We start from the raw sequence: 17493 nt of genomic DNA on the forward strand, positions 1-17493 counted from the left end.
AACAACCCAAGAAAACGGAACTTTATTTCTTATTCATATTGTTTGGTATTTCTAATTTCAATTATTTTTAAAAGTATATTTTCATTATCTAAATTGATGCAAATTCATAGAAAGGAAAATGATTGTTTGATTAAATATTGTTTAAGCTCCCTCTCCAGAAACCATCACTTATATGGACACGTCACCATTGCCGGGGAAAGGCTGCAAAATCTAGTCTTATGCTTAGTGCTTACGGCCTTTACGCAGGGAGGGATCTTTATTGTGCCACACCTGCTGTGACACGGTACCTCAGTTTTTGCGGTCTCATCCGAAGGACCGCCCCCATTTATTCGCCTCTTACGACAGACAAGGGGTATTGAGGACCTATTCTAATCCGGATCCCCACGGGATTCAAACCTATGAAGTTTTAAATAAGAAAATACTGTTCCGTCGTTAAAAGCGAAAGTCACGGGTCTTTTAAATAAAACGGAGGTTCAATGTAACGACAGGCTTTGGAACGATAAAATGAAAACCTGGGGGCCTATTCTAACCCGGATCCCCTGGGGATTGATAGGGAAAATAAAATAAATAGTATTTGCTTTTGAGTTACGGTGAGTTTAACTTGATGTTTGATTTTGCTTAAACAATTTTGCTTAATTTAATTAAATGATATTTCATTTACAAATAAGTGAATGGGACCGGGCAGCAGTCATAATTTATTTTAACCCTCTCCCTACAACAAGGTCATCAATGAATCAAACACATGCACATACGCTTAAACTGCGTGAACTGACCCAATTCGGGTTATACTCGTATAATATAACCCAGAGTTAAAGTCATCCCTTGTAACTTAATGTAAAAGACAAAGGTACTGACTCGTTTATCAAAATGTACATAAATTCTTAAAAGTACAAGTCAACATATGATTCATTTAGCAACCACAACAAAACGTTTACATCTGTGAAGCATGAAGGCAGCCATTTTAGTTTATGAAAATATTGTAAACGTAGTTATTGAAGGTGAAGTTTGACAGAGAATATGTGAAAATACGATAAATGACAGCTGACAAAGCTTGTAAGAACATTCTCGTTGTTTTGTAAGACTCATTATTACAAAATTTACTGTATTCTAAACGAACTTGGAATTAATTCCACTTTTGGTAATCGTACTTATACCCCAACTGCCCTTTCAAAAGTTGAAATTCTTCAAAACCATGCTTCAGTTTAGACACATTTAATTTCCCAGTCAATGGGTCGAATTTGAGTTACCATACCTATACTGGATTCCTAAACTACATAAAACCCCTTACAAAGGAAATTGCATTACCGGGTACAGGAAGTGCTCTATGAAGCCCCTATATTTGTTCCTCACGAAAATATTAACAGCTTTGAAGGAGAAACTTCAAACGTACTGTGCGACTACATATCAAATGTGGATTCTAAAAATTCTAAAGTAGACTTGAAATCGAAAAACTTTTCTCAAATCAACAACATCAAAGCGCACGCCTTTTAAAAACTTTACACGACCATTGTTCACGATAAATTATAGACTAGACTTTTTGACATCATGGACAGCTGCTTCTTCAACAAAAATGGAAAACGTAAATATCTATATCTATTGATCAGTCAACGAAAAAAAAATTACTTTCTTAAACACCACCCTGATTCCATGCACAAGTGCTCGGGAGTTGAAATAAAAAAAGTTGTTAGAGTTCCTCATTGACAATATCTTCGTGGTCTTTGGTTATCAGGTTTTCCAAGAATCTGTTGGAATTCCCATGGGCACGAATTGTGCTCCTTTGTTAGTTGGCTTGTATTTATATTCCTATAAAGCAGAATTTATTTACAAATTTCTTCGTGAGAAGAAAAAATCTCTTGCTGTGGCCTTCAATTCGACATTTAGATATATCGACGACGTATTATCTTTCAACAATAATAACTTTCATTCGTATGTCGATTCGATATATCCCTGTGAACTCGAAATAAAAGACACCACATAGTCGTCCACTTCTGCTTCATACTTAGATATTTTGTTGAAAGTAGATACTAACGGCAAACTAATAAGTCAACTTTATGACAAACGGGAAGATTTCAGCTTCTTTATCGTCAACTTCCCATATCTATGTAGCAATATTCCATTATCACCTGCATATGGTGTTTATATCTCTAAACTGATTCCATAGGCAAGAGCTTGTTCTGTGTATGGTCTGCAGTTTTTAAATCGAATCAGGCTACTGACAAACAAGCTGATGGTGCAGGAGTTTCAACCGTCTCGTTTAAAGTCAGCATTTCGTAAATTCTTTGGTCGTTATAACGATCTAGTTTGTCAATACAACCTATCATTGGGTCAAATGCCGTCTGACATGTTTCATACCGATTGTTAGACCGTTCTTGGCACACTGATTTTAACAACGGATAACTCTGTTTACCTGATCAAGAAGGCTGTGATCGGTCGACATAGAATGCCCCAAAAGTGTTGTGATGTAAATTTAGAGAGAGAGAAAAATAGTTCCGGCAACTGGTTGTCAAGGGGTGTGGGTGTGTGGCGTTTTTCTATATCATACCAGGTTATACAAAAATAACCTGCGTTCCTCGATTGGAATTTGACCAATTACAGACTAGAATACATTTAGAATTTAATTGTCACCTTGTTCACATGTATTATGTGAACAAGAAAAAATCTATAGAAAAAAGAGATATATAATCGGCTTGAGCATCACTGAAGAGACATTATTTATCGAAATGCGCATCTGGTGCATCAAAATTCGTACCGTATAAGTTTTACATATAAATGAAAATAATCAGGAATCAAGCGAGAGAGAAAATAGTACAAGTAGAAACTAAGTGATAAAAGAACAAAACAAAAAGATAATTTGTTTGAACATAAGTGAATTACAGTAGATTAATCCATGATTCAGAAGAGATGAGAAACAATATAACTTGAAAACTTTATTGACAAACTGTAATATTTGGTGGCGAGTGTTTGGCACAATCCATTTAAAATCAAAATCTACCCCTTCGGCCAACCCAGGGAATCACTAAGCACGCAGGGATTATCTCCCTTTGACACGGGCGCAAAGCGTCCACACAGATAACTATGACGGAAACAGACGTCTTGTGATGGAAACAGACGTCTTGGTACCCCCTTCTAAGAGTGAATGTAACATACAATGAGGAATTTCAGTTCTGACTCGAGCTCTAACTCTATCCTGTCTCCCCCGGTGAACACCTTGGTTAAGACTCGCAGGGGTAAACCCCAAAACTTGTCCTGGGTACAGCAAGGATCAAGTACCAATGGGGTGGCCCCAAATCCCCCTTCCAGTGCTGAGGATAAATTTTCCAGAGTTATGAGCCAGACATAAGAGAAATTCTCATTTATGGTAATCCCAAAATTCCGGCCCCTTTCCCGATTTGAACCCACAAAATTTTACCCAAATCCCCATTTCAGCGAGAGAGAAAAAACCTGAAGAAACATACAAGTTTGTAAAAAGGACCCAATATGAAAATCAATAGTTATGGCAATGCATGGTCCGATACAGTATGTATCAGAAACACTGTTACAGTTATTCAAGTGAAATATATACAAAGTTCTCCATCCAATGACTAAATAGGTATAACCATCACAATGGTCCTAGTATCGTACGGACTAGCAATTTTTTTTTATGGTAGACCAAGTCTCAAAAATATCCAATACATTAGATGCACATAACGTATTCAAATCTCTACTGCAACAGTCCTTGTCCTTAAGCCTGTAACACACATACACTATGTAGAGCAACCCCTCCCCATCATTTTGACACAGCTCCACAAAGTAAAGAATTCAGTTACTCAGCTCACAGATTTCACTTGGTCTTTCATATTCAAAACCAATAGCTGGTAGTACAAAAATCAAAACCGCAGTATCTTTCGAAATGAGGGAGGGAGGGTGGGGAAAAATATAAATATGGCCGGACAATGCATGATTAAACATGTGGTAGCCAAAACGTTTAAAGTTGAACAAGGTCACGGGAGTGATGCCCATGGATTAAAGACACTTATCTAAATAATGATGAATGACATTATTTCACAATTTTAAACATGAAAATAATTAAGCAATATGTTTTGTTGCAGCAATAAAGGCTTGTACTACTCCAAACATTTTGATATTAATTCTTAGTCCAATATTAGGACCTCCGTATGACAACAGTTCAAGTGAAGGTTGTTGATTATAGCAATTGGTAATTTTCTGTAGGACTTGTAGCGATGAATTTCTGTAATGCATATAATTTGGACAAACAAAAAGGTAATGGTAGGCATTTTTAACTGTACAATTTGTACACATTGTTAAACTGTGATGATATAGATCTGCTTTCAAGTTACTTAGATGACAATGTTTTGTATGATATTGATGGTTTCCAAAATTAAAAAGATATAGGAATGCAAAAGACTTTTGGTTTATTCGCATACACCAGTAACTGTATTTGCAATAGCAACATGAATTGGTTACATCAAATCAATGCACACTCATGAAAGGTGAAGATAACGAACAGTGATCAATTTCATAACTCCTATAAGCAATACAAAATAGATAGTTGGGGAAACACGGACCCCTGGACACACCAGAGGTGGGATCAGGTGCCTAGGAGGAGTAAGCATCCCCTGTCAACCGGTCACAGCCGCTGTGAGCCCTATATCCTAATCAGTTAAACGGAGGTATCCCTAGTTAAAATCAGTGTGCCAAGAACGGCCAAACAATCGGTATGAAACATCTCAGACAGCATTTGACCCAATGATAGGTTGTATTGACGAACCAGGTCGTTATAACGACCATGGAATTTGCGAAATGTTTTTTTTAACAATCTCGATATGAGAAAGTTTAACAAATCTAGAAGTATTGATTTTTTTTTTTTTTACACTTCAGTAGGGAGAGAATTTAAATTTAAATTAATCTAAAGTATTCATTTTAAAAATATACATATTTTTCAATGTCTTGCCTCAAACCTTAAAAAGATTATAAAACAATTGGCCAGGAAACAAAAGAAAAATCATCCTGGCGTTCTAAACAATGGCGTCCTTATGGACATCGGATAAGCGAATAAGTGAATGAATTTACTAGTTGATTAGTTTCAGTTCTCTAGTATTTGTATCTTAGTTTGAAAAACATATATAGCAGTTTAAATCATTAGTTTTAAACTCTTACTAATTCTGATTGACAAAGATAATAAATTTTCAACTGGATAAGGTTGAGTAATAATTATATTTTTGCTTTTTAGTTGATATTGCCACATACGCCTTTGCTTGTTACTTCATAAAGACAGTAAAACAGGATATAGATGTGAATTGAAAATGTGTCGCTCACTTCAAAAATGACGAAGTTATAAAAACAAAATCAACCTAATGGGGGTCAAAATGACTAGGAAAAACATATAAGAACATATGTACTCATAGGTATGATTATGCAGTTGGAACACCCCTCCCCCTAAAATACATACTGAAATATTTGAGCGTTCTAAGTTTTAAGAATTTGTGCACATAGAGGGATTAGAAGATAGAGTAAGATCATTTTATCAGCTGGTGATTTAACCGTGAGATGATAAGTCACATCTACGCTTGACCGCTGTCCACTGCGAACAACTAAACATCGAATACAGGTGAGAAATTACTTTATTCCAGTTCATTGCTAGGGTAATATTTAATTTTATAATTAACGCAATAATAATATACAAATACTTTCACGGTACCTGTATATATGTAACTGGAACGTTTGATAATTGCTTATATATATATATATATATATATATATATATATATATATATATATATATATATCAATTACAGGCAATATATATATCAATTACAGGCAATGGCATCGCTGACTTGTATATCCCTTATTCTTACTACTGTGGTGGTTACAAACTCTCAAAGTCCCGATGACACGGGCAGTGATTATGTTGCACGAACTCGTCTTGGATCTATCACAGGAAAGCGTTACAACTCGTATAAAGATCAAGGAACGTTATACAAATTTCTTAATATTCCATATGCAAAACCTCCTGTTGGCCAAATGAGATTTGCAAAACCACAACCCTACGGTTCATGGACAAGTCCGCTAAACGCCACCGTAGCAGGACCCGTATGCTATCAAACTGTCACACCACTCTCGAAAAACTTTCAATTCTCAGAGGATTGTCTTCAGCTTAATATTTTTGTTCCAAACGATTTCAGTCCATCACACATGAAAAGTGTAATGGTTTGGGTCCATGGCGGCGGATTCACAATGGGATCAGGCATAACATACGACGGCGGATTTCTGGCTCTAACGGGAGACGTTATTGTTGTAACTATCAACTATCGATTGGGTATTTTCGGATTCCTTGCGTCAAGGGACTATGATACAAAGGGGAATATGGGCTTAAGGGACCAGATTCTTGCACTTAATTGGGTACACTATAACATTCGTGACTATGGTGGGAACCCTAGGGATGTTACGCTATTTGGGGAATCGGCGGGGGCATTGAGTGTGTCTCTCCTTGCTTTAATACCAAACAACAGAGGTTTGTTTCACAGGGTAATTGCTGAGAGTGGTGTGGCTAATGCACCGGGTGCGACGACAAATGCAACTTTGTCTACGATAAGGACTGCACAGAAAGCAGGTTGTGTCCATGATAATTCAGTACCAAATGATGATGCCTTGCTACAATGCCTAAGACGTTTAGACCCCACAGAATTAGTAAAAGCAACCGATGCTTTCACAATTGAATTGGGACTGCAGCTGTTTTCTTATACACCTTTTGCACCGATAGTGGACGGGCAGCTTTTTAGGAGAAAACCTGCAGTTCTTTTACAAGACAAGAGTTCTTCAGAATTTAATTTTTTCCAGTCACTGGATTTTATGACTGGTAACTGTGAGAATGAAGGTTCTGTTGTCGTAGGCGCATTTCCACTGATACAGGATCAACTCGATTTCAATATAAGCATAGGTATACCAACCGTGGATATGTGCAACATATTCCTTTCCAATATGCTAAGTGAGAGGATCAGATCTAATGACCGTGTGTTTAAAGCAGTATGTGACAAGTACACAGTAGATGGGAATTCGAGCGAACAAGGACGACAGTTCTTAAATCTCGTCAGTGATTATTCCTTTATAGCAACGGCCACTTCATCGTTAGCTGACCACTCCAACAAGATTCAGGGAACAAGGACATATCAATACGTATTTTTCGATGAACTTTCCTTTATGCTCCCAAATGCTCCTTCCTGGTATAGAGGTTCCGCCCATGCTACCGAATTAACATACCTGTTTTACTATGAACAGTTAAAGTCTCACGTTAAGTACCCAGAGGGCGCCGAAATCTTGGTAAATCAAATGAGATCCTATTGGACAAATTTTGCTAAAACTGGGTAAGAATATATTTCAATTTTGACAGAATAGTGCGACCACTTATTATCTATGACAAATATATATTACTACATGTATGTTCCACAACTATAACTTGACTTATGATAGATATATTTCCATGAAATACATCCGTATTTGTCACTTTACTCTGTGGATATGTTTAACATTCAATGGTAGACAGTTCCGTCTGATTTTGTTCTTTGTCATAATTAAATATTGATAGTGATGAAATTAGACGTATTGTTTTCTATATCAAAACAAAATATATGTCATGTTGAATTTAAGTTCTTTGTGCAAATAAAAAATGTTGAAGCAACCAACAAGGCTCAGGATAGCTGTAAAAATTCCAAAAGACTATTTCAAGATAGCTATATTTCCTAAAGACTTTATCATGACAGCTGTAAATTTTCTTGTAGACTGTATCAAGATAGACGTATAGATGGAATGTTTCTTGAAGACTATCAGTATTTCTGTAAATTTTCCTACAGATAGTACATGTATCAAGATAAACTTTCTCGAATTTATTGTGTGCATTCTGAGAACGCAATTCTCTTGTATTAACTCTTTATTGACTGTCACGTTTTGCACATAGATTGGCGATGAACTATGATTATGTGATTATTTTACTCAAAGTAAAACAAAATTATTTATACTGGTACTCCCAATGCAGATATGTGCACGGATAGGTATAACCCCCCCCCCCCCCCCCCCCGAAAAATCCCTTTTAAGATATGCAGAGCCGTAGATCATTCCAATAGCATAATACTAAGAAATTAATGAAAACATATCATGCTTGGCACTTTAAGAATTATCTGTATTCTTGTTTCTCACTGTTTAAATTCTTATATGAGAAATTGTGTTTATATCATATATTTTTATTTAGAAATATCATAGGAAGAGGGACAAATGTTTTATTATTGAATTTGCAGTAGAATGCAATACACAGCTATAAATCACATGTTAACCAGATATTTTTTTCATGAAAAGATTACACAACAAATAAATTGCATTTTTTCAGAAACCCAAACGGATCCGGACTCCCACTTTGGCTGCCCTTTGATCGGAATTCCAGTCATCCGTACATGAATCTAAAGTCACAAGGAACAGGAATGGGAATGAACTACAGAAAACCGTACGTGGATTTCTGGATGAAGAGAATCCCGGCCATGTTATCTGAGTGTGATCAGACAAGCTGTGCTTTACCTGTTGTGGGGTAGCATACACGTGTCTCTAGATAGTGTCTCCAGATCTCGTATATACAGCGTGGTACTGTTAATAGGGACGCCTCTCGTGTAGTAATGTAACATCAGTAGACTTTTGTAGTGTTGTTCATTATATTTTGGAAAATGTAAATACAGTGTATATTCATTTTCATCGATTAAAATTAGACATGCAAGTAGTAGATGATGATGACGATTATGACGTCATATTACCCTCGGTATATTTTCAATAAAAAATATTTTCATCAAAATCGTTTATTGGAACAGTCTAGATAATGCAGAGACTGAGCTGTGTATTACATATTCTATGCAAATTTCTATTTTTGTTTTACCACAACAGAGGTCAGCTAATCCGGGTATTTGAAATTAATACGGTAACAGTTTTGACATCTACAGGTGTGAAAATAGGCCGGGGCAATTGAAACATGACAAAAGAGATGTTTATAATTTTTTGTCTCTTAAACATGAATGCGTAATATACAGATAGTTTTGTTTAGGTTTGAAATTAATGCAAATTTAACAGTGGTAGAAAGCAATGAAATGTTCAAAATCACTAGAAATATGTTCTAAATGAATTAATTTGACTGATATTGCTCCAAGAAATGGAAGAATCATTTTGATGTATCTGATATCAAAGTGCAGTTGAAATTTTAGATGAAATATCGGATCGAACCACTAATGCTCTGTTGATAACTACTGTGGTTAGGCATTATTGTTTTATTTATTCTATTCATTCATTTATATATTTGATTCATTTCTCAATCTACTTCATTCTTATTTGATTGTTTCTTTTTCTTTTGAATTGTACCTTTGTATCCAAGGTGACAGGTTCTTGTCCACTGGCTTGTACGATGTCTAGATGTAACCCCCTCCTCGCCCGAGAATATATTTCAGTTTTGCTTGACGAGAAGTTTTTGTTGTTGTTGTTTGTTTTTTTTTATCTGTTGTCATATACGTATATATAAAAATGAATCGGTTTATCTAATATTTGTCTTTGAGAAGAGGCTTGGATATACAAATTGTAAATGTATTTTAACGACACTCGCATTGAATGTGCAAAAATGGCGAATCAGACGCGACCTTTTCCTTTTCAAATTGAGTGAATTTGATAGAAAAATGAATATGTAAGTTGAATAATCAATGATTATATTCCATCACGATGCAATTTTTGCATCGTTTACTTTTATTTCCGAAATTAAAAATATTCATTTGAGTTTATCCCAACGTGTTTATATGTTATTGAGCTACATGTAATTGAGCTACATGTAATAAGTAAAATTGAAGGTTTTGATTTATTCAATGATTGTTTTTATACATTTAAGGAGCAATTTACTGCGTCAGACATGAATAATAATTTTAAAATGGATAATTATCATTTCTTTCTCAACCTTTTTAATAACAAAATCATTACCATTGTATTGAAATCATTTCTTGTTTAATCTAACCCCAGGAAAAACAGCATAATGCCGGGAAAATAATCAAAGCGTGCAGGCCATGCCTACCGTTTCGTGCAGATCATGCACTGTGCAAGCCACGCCTACCGAAAGTTTCGTGCTGACCGTTCCCAGATGCGTTCCTTGCAAACTGTTCACCGTTCCGTACAAGTGGTATAGTAGTAGTGCACTCCATGGTCTAAGGAATTTAATTTTACTCGAACACGCGATTTGATTGGCTGAGTACACTGAAATGTTTTAAGAGTATATTGTATAATTTGACTTGGTATGGGGACACACACCCTTGGCAATCCAAAAACAGTGCTTCTTTATTTATACGGTTAGTATTTTCCTTTCCTCGGTAATCTCTATAACATGTAAATTTTTCATACAACCGAGAGCATGTATCGCTTTACATTGGTATTTTTTCATCCTAGTATAGGCGGTTTTAGCGTAAGTTGTGGAATAATGAGAGTAAATTACTGATTAATATCATATATCTGTGTAGTATTGTGCAACATGACTAGTATTGCTTAAACTACTTGTATCTTTCAAATATCGAGCACTTTTGATTATCTATTTTCATTGCAATCATTCAATACAATTTTTTCAATGAACTGTTGGTTTTATTTGGATTATCCATGCTAAAATTAAAAAAAGGAAGAGGATAACAGTTATTTTGTATTACTATTTGACGATATTAATTAACGAACAATGAACAAATAATTCCAGGATGATTCAATCACCGTATCAATACCTAGTACTCAGTATTTTAAGCAACTTTCTTGAAAATCTTATATTACTTTTATTTAAACTCCCGGGGTCCGTGATTTTTACAAACTTGAATCTGCGCTATGTCAGGAAGCTTTCATGTAAATGTAAACTTTTCAAGCCCAGTGATTTTTCAGAAGATTTTAAATGATTTTCCCTAAATTTTGATCCCCTACTGTGGCCCATCTTGCCCCCGGGGACCATGAGTTTTACACACTTGAATTTGCACTATGTCAGGAAGCTTGAGTGCAAATGTAAACTTCTCTGACCCATTGGTTCTTAAGGAGAACATTTTTAAAGATTTTTTCTATTTATTAGTTATGTAAAACTTTGATCCCCTATTGCGGCCCCACCCTAGCCCCAAGGGTTACGAGTTTAACAAACTTGAATCTGCACTATGTCAGAAAGCTTTCATGTAAATCTCAGCTTTTCTGGCCTAGTGATTCTTGAGAAGATTTAAAAAGATTTTCCCTGTATATTTGTAGGTAATTTTGATCCCCTATTGTCGCACCGCCGCGGTGGCCTAGAGGTTAGAGCATTCTCCCCGCATGTGGAAGTTTGGGGTTCGAATCTCGGCCGCGACAGACTTAAGTCGTCAAAACCGGTAGCGATCGTTCCATCACCAAACGCTCGGCATCAGGTGTGAATGTCACAGGTCCTCGGGGATGACCTTAAAAACCGATTTCCCGTGTCGCAGTAGGTATGGCACGCTAAGAACCCTCACTGCTCAAAGGCCGTAAGCGCCTAGCAAAGGCCTAAATTTGAAGCTCTTCACCGGTCTTGATGACGTCTTCATATGAGTGAAAAATTCTCGAGAGATAGACCTAAGCAAGATACAATCAATCAATCAATCCCTATTGTCACCTCATCTTAACCCCTGGGGCCATGATTTTAACAAACTTTAATTTACACTATGCCGGGAAGATTTCATGTAAATTTCCGCTTTCCTGGCCCTGTAGTTTTTGAGAATATTTTGAAAGATTTTCCCTATATATTTTGATGTAAAACTTTGATCCCCTAATATGGTCCCATCCTACCCCCAGGGGCATGAATTTAACAAACTTGAATCTGCACTAAGTCAGAAAGCTTTTATGTAAATTTGTACTTTCCTGGCCCAGTGGTTATTGAGATTTACAAAGATTTTACCCATATATTTGCATGTAAATTTTAGCTCTTCTGGCCCAGTGTTTCTTGAGAAGATTTTTGATAGACCCCATCCTATTTTTTGTGATTATCTCCCTTTTGAAGGGGGCATGACCCTTCATTTGAACAAACTTGAAAGCCCTTCACCCAAGAATGCTTCTGGCCATGTTTGGTTATAATTGGCCCAGTGATTCTACAGAAGAAATCGAAAATGTAAAACGTTTACAGACGGACAGACGATGGACAACAGGCGATCAGAAAAACTCAATTGAGCTTTTATCTTAGGTGAGCTAAAATTATATAATTAGAAGAGTTGTGGAAACAATGCTAATAAAAAATCGTACTTGGATATTTTATTGAACTTAGATGTTAACAAAGCTAATGTAAACTAATAACCAACAACTCAGCTTTATGATTAGCGATTATTTATTTTCCGTCCCGTCTCGAGTTTTTCGGTAACAGTGAAACGACACCAGCTTTTGGTGAAGTACCACAAATTAAAACCTATGAGTAGCGCTCAGGGTCGTAGCTGTGCGGGTCCTTCAACGTGTCAACGCCTACCGCTTCATAGGAACTCTCTTAATAAGGTCATATCCGAAAGATCTGATTATCACTTTTGATGCCGCGAATTTGGCGAAAGGGCAATCACTACCTATATTTACATCTTAGATTTAGCGTAGCCACGGTATGAGCGGGGCTCGAACTCATTTCCTGACTACGAAGCGAAATCTCTACCACTATGACCAAGTTACCGCGACAGGTATATAAAAAACGGGGTAACTTTAGCTTCCTCACCGTCAACTTCTCAAGCAATATTCCATTATCGCCTGCGTATGGTGTTTATGTCTCAACTGATTCGATATGCAAGAGCGTGTTCCGCGTATGATCAATTTTTAAACTGAGACAGTCTACTGACAAATAAGCTAATGTTACAAAAGTATCGCTTGGTAGTTTTCAAATATCATGATGGTTATAACGTTTTAATCTATAAAATTAATATAACCTGCCTAAGGCTAAATCCTATCTAGCAGTCAAGAGGAGGTGTTTACTACAACAAGGCACCTGATCCCACCTCTGGTGCGTCCAGGGTTCCATGTTTGCACTACTCTTAATTTTGAATTCCTTACAGAAATTTAGAGATTGATCACAGTTCTTTACCATCACTCGTTTTCATTCATTTAATACTATAATTTGTTTTATATCAATTTGTATACTAGTATTTAGCTTTAATAATATTACAAGCATTTCTCCTCATTTTTTTGTGTGTGATATGAATTATGTTAGCATAATTAAATTAAGGTGATGTCATGTTTCTTAAACTTGTTTTTGTTTTTCGTTGGTACTTGAATTCGGGGACATCTGCATGCATTTTTTTTTTTTTTTTTTTTTTACAATGTACTTGTTTTAAACTAAACAATATGAGATATTGATCTCGTGGACTTACTTAACAACAATGGATGTTCATCGTATTACTAGAAAATGCATTGTTTCACGCATGTATTCTCTCTCTCTCTCTCTCTCTCTCATACAGATTAAACTCAGCATTTCGCAAATTCGACGGTTGTTATAACGATCTAGTTTCACAATAAAACGTATCATTGGGTCAAATGTTGTCTAGGGTGTTTCATAGCAATTGTAAGGCCGTTCTTGGCACACAGATTTTGACTACGGATAACTCCGTTTACCTGATCATGATATAGGGCTCACGGCGGGTGTGACCGGTCGACAGGAGATGCTTACTCCTCCTAGGCACCTGATCCCACCTCTGGTGTGTCCAGGGGTCCGTATTTGCCCAACTTAAGCTTTCTATTTTGTATTGCTTAGCTGAGATTGATCACTGTTCGTTATCTTCACCTTTCATTATAGGAGTTATGAGATTGATCACTGTTCGTTATCTTCACCTTTCATAGAGAGTAACACCTCTGAAATGATGACTAGCTTGTAAATGTTAAAATGTACAACGATTTCCCAGAGAGTGCACACACAATGTTATAAAGTCAAATTCAACTGTAACGTTAAAGTCTAACAAAATCGCATTCGTTTACAATTCAGACGAAAATGAATAAATAAATCTAGAGTTAAATATGCAGGATCTGTAATCAGGCTTATTTGGCGCTAAGGAAAGAGCTCGACTTAATGTCATTTTCTACTCCATTACTGTACAACATAATGTGGATACGCCTAATAGTACATTAGGTTTGGTTGCATAGTTAAGAATTACACACAGCCACACAGACCTCCCCGAGATATATGACACTTACAGTAACTTGTATCAAATCAGTGCTTTATAACTGATTACTCGTAATTTGAAAAAAAAAAAAAAAAAAATCGTACATCTGTACAAGTGCATCCTAAGAATAATAGTTCATTCTAAAGTAATATCGAGTCCATACCCCCTTGTTATCTTTGTTCTAGTTTTTACCTTTTGGAAATTGAATCCGATAAGCGCCCTATTTTACCATTCTATTGCTGGCACTGGTCAATAAAAACTCTTGGAAGTTCATATTCATGACTACTGATTAATTCAAATAGGAACAGAAGGTATGTCCCTCGTAAAATTATAATTCACAACCATAAACTGTTACAAAACAAAGGTTCTCACATTGTACCGCTGACCTGCTGCGACCTTGAAGTGAAATTTTAAACAATCATTACATGTACATGCATCAGTGCAAAATCTATTAATTACTGTAAGCACATTGTCTAGGAACTTAGATCACACGCCCTCTTTAAATAAATAAATTCGTGCTTGTGAATCATTGAATTCGTTTGAATTTTAATTTCTTTTTTTATATTTTGTCTTCAACATTACATTTCAGATGTGGAATACTAAATATTTCTTTTTTCTGAACTTGACATTCTTTACAAAATCCATTACAAAAAGCACAGGTGATACAAATGAAGTAGAAATCCATACAAGACTGGGCAATATTATAGGATTGCGAGACAGTTCTTACATACATGAGGAGACAGTTTATAAATTTCTCGATATACCTTACGGTAAAGCACCGATTGGCAACCTACGCTTCCAAAAACCCATCCCCTTTGGAGCATGGTCCAACACACTAAACGCAACGACATTAGGTCCCGCTTGCCATCAATCCAAAAACCAACCATTTCAATATCCAGGATTCACCGAAGACTGTCTCAAGTTGAACATTTATGTCCCACGTGATGTGAATTCCTCGAATAACAAGTCCGTTATGGTTTGGTTTCATGGTGGTGGATTTATGTATGGTGCTGGGAATTTATACGATGGCGGCATGCTTTCTCTAACAGGAAATGTTATAGTAGTGACGATTAACTATCGATTGGGAATTTTAGGATTTTTGGCTTCAAAGAACAACAAGGCGAAAGGGAATGCAGGATTGTGGGATCAAATACTTGCCCTTACTTGGATCAAGTATAATATTAAAGATTATGGTGGAAATCCAAACGATGTAACAATATTTGGCGAGTCTGCGGGGGGTATAAGTGTTTCGTTACAATCTTTAATACCCAGCAACAGAGGTTTGTTCAATAAAGTGATTGCTCAAAGTGGAATTGCCAATTCTTTTCGCGCAGTTTCAAATGACACTTTATCTTCTACTATTGCAGTTGGTAAGAAAGTTGGCTGTGCATATAATGTTCCCTCGGTAAATGATCACAACTTTATCGAATGTTTACAAGCTGTCGACGCAGATGACCTTATTCGAGCTACAAATGTATTTCAGACGGAATTGGGGTTAAATATTCTAACCAATCTCCCCTTTGCACCTATAGTGGATGGGGAACTCTTTCACAAGAGTCCTATTCGTTTACTGAAGGACAGAACATCATCTGAATTCAACTTTTTTCAATCTTTAGACATGATGATAGGAACCTGTGATAATGACGGCTCTCTTGCACTGAGCTTTTTACCTGGATATGAAAGAAAACTGAATTTCAATTTCAGTGAAGGCCTTCCCACACATGAGATGTGTCATACTCTTATACCCGTGTTTTCAAAATCATTATTCAACAGCAATGGTGAAGTATCAAATGCAATTTGCAAGAAGTATACCGTATTATACAACATTGAAGAACAAGGTCTGGAATTTGTACACATGTACGGCGATGCTACATTTATTGCTCCGTGTACTCTTGCTCTAAGTTATCATTCCAATAATATTCAGAGGGCAACAACATATCAGTACGTGTTTTCTGAAGAAATGCCGTCGGTGAATCCTGATTTACCTTGGTATCGGGGTTCTGCACATGGAAGCGATGTCTCGTACATGTTCTTGTTTGAACAATTGAAGACAACATCAAACTTCACGGAAGGTGCTCGGATTTTAGTGGACCAAATGAGAAAATATTGGACCAACTTCGCAAAAACAGGGTATACCGATTTTAGATATCTTGATGATCGAATTAAAATGAGAAAGGACAACAAACTATCAATCTTATGAAATTATGATCCATATCTGTCAATTACTTATAAGATCAAGAAATTAATCAAAGACAGTTTACAATAAAGTGTCTTTAGTATTTGTTAAGTATTTATTTTGAATATTGGTATACATGTATTTCCTTAGCATTTATGCATTTCATGAACTTACGATTGGTTCTACATTATTGCTACGGTGGAGAGTTAAACATCTCTATAAAGGAAGATAGTATATATACATATTTACTTTTCATTAGTTTTGAAAGACATTGAAGTAAATGGATTATTTCATGTATGCACACATTTGTATTGTTTTGTAGAAACCCCAATGGACCAGGTTTGCCGGAATGGAAATCATTTGATTTCGGTTCCTCCCATCCATACATGAATTTGCAGTCTATGAATACCACATTAAGAACGAATTACAGGAAAACATATACGGACTTTTGGAATCAGGATTTGCCCAACATTTTAAAGCATGGATGTAACCAAAAGAGTTGTGTAATGCCAGTTATAGGTTAATGTAAAGAAATACAGATTTACAACGGACATTATGGGCAATCAAAGTTCATATCAAAATTTTTACATTTCACAATATATTTCCTGATTAAATAATATACGTGTTTATGTCGTATCGAATTGATTAGCTACGCTATTAACGGCGTGACTGGTGAGTAATCATTTTTAATCTCGGATATTATTTAGGAACCAGTAGTACCTTTTTATTTACTTAACATAAAGTGTTTAACAAGGTTTCATTTCACAAACTCAAGTATTTGGCAAATGTAATGATGCATTTAAATGATTTAGATCATACATAAAGAGTAAATTGGAAAGACAGTCTATCCAATACAAAATGAACATATAACTATTAGAGTTCCACAGGGCTGTGTGTTAGGTACATAGCTATTTATGTATATGAAGCATTCTAACGTAACTTCATGTGCAGATGGCAATTCACACGGTATAACATATAGGTCGAAACACAGTAAAATAGGCGAAGATCTATAGTGTAGTATCTGTTGGACTGATCAAAGCAATTAACTATTAATCTGTCGAAAACTCAATATATGCTGAGTGAATATGTACAAAGGAAATCAAAGGGTTGATTGATTGATTGAATATTGTTTAACGTCCCTCTCTCAAAGGGTTGAAGTAT

General features: G+C 35.9%; 2 protein-coding genes across 2 annotated transcripts; both read left to right on the forward strand.

Annotated features, from left to right (window-relative positions):
* Positions 1-6363: 6363 nt before the first annotated feature.
* Positions 6364-8576, forward strand: LOC125669118 (bile salt-activated lipase-like). The gene is made up of 2 exons (XM_048903566.2): positions 6364-7361; positions 8378-8576. Exons 1-2 carry the CDS (start codon positions 6364-6366, stop codon positions 8574-8576), a joined length of 1197 nt encoding a protein of 398 aa, XP_048759523.2.
* A 3926-nt stretch (positions 8577-12502) lies between these two features.
* On the forward strand, positions 12503-16961 carry LOC130054288 (carboxylesterase 1D-like). Its single transcript, XM_056163596.1, has 2 exons — positions 12503-16286; positions 16655-16961. Exons 1-2 carry the CDS (start codon positions 14746-14748, stop codon positions 16854-16856), a joined length of 1743 nt encoding a protein of 580 aa, XP_056019571.1. The 5' UTR covers positions 12503-14745; the 3' UTR covers positions 16857-16961.
* The last annotated feature ends 532 nt before the right edge of the window (positions 16962-17493 follow it).

Source organism: Ostrea edulis, chromosome 4 (genome assembly GCF_947568905.1).
Source record: "Ostrea edulis chromosome 4, xbOstEdul1.1, whole genome shotgun sequence".
NCBI classification, from domain to species: Eukaryota; Metazoa; Mollusca; class Bivalvia; order Ostreida; family Ostreidae; genus Ostrea; species Ostrea edulis.

Excerpts from the sequence above, each read along its gene's own strand:
- LOC130054288 (XM_056163596.1), top strand. The coding sequence starts at position 14,746 with ATGTGGAATACTAAATATTTCTTTTTTCTGAACTTGACATTCTTTACA. Across the intron at positions 16,287-16,654 it reads ACCAACTTCGCAAAAACAGG|AAACCCCAATGGACCAGGTT; the intron begins GTATACCGATTT and ends ATTGTTTTGTAG.
- LOC125669118 (XM_048903566.2), top strand. The coding sequence starts at position 6,364 with ATGGGCTTAAGGGACCAGATTCTTGCACTTAATTGGGTACACTATAAC. Across the intron at positions 7,362-8,377 it reads ACAAATTTTGCTAAAACTGG|AAACCCAAACGGATCCGGAC; the intron begins GTAAGAATATAT and ends GCATTTTTTCAG.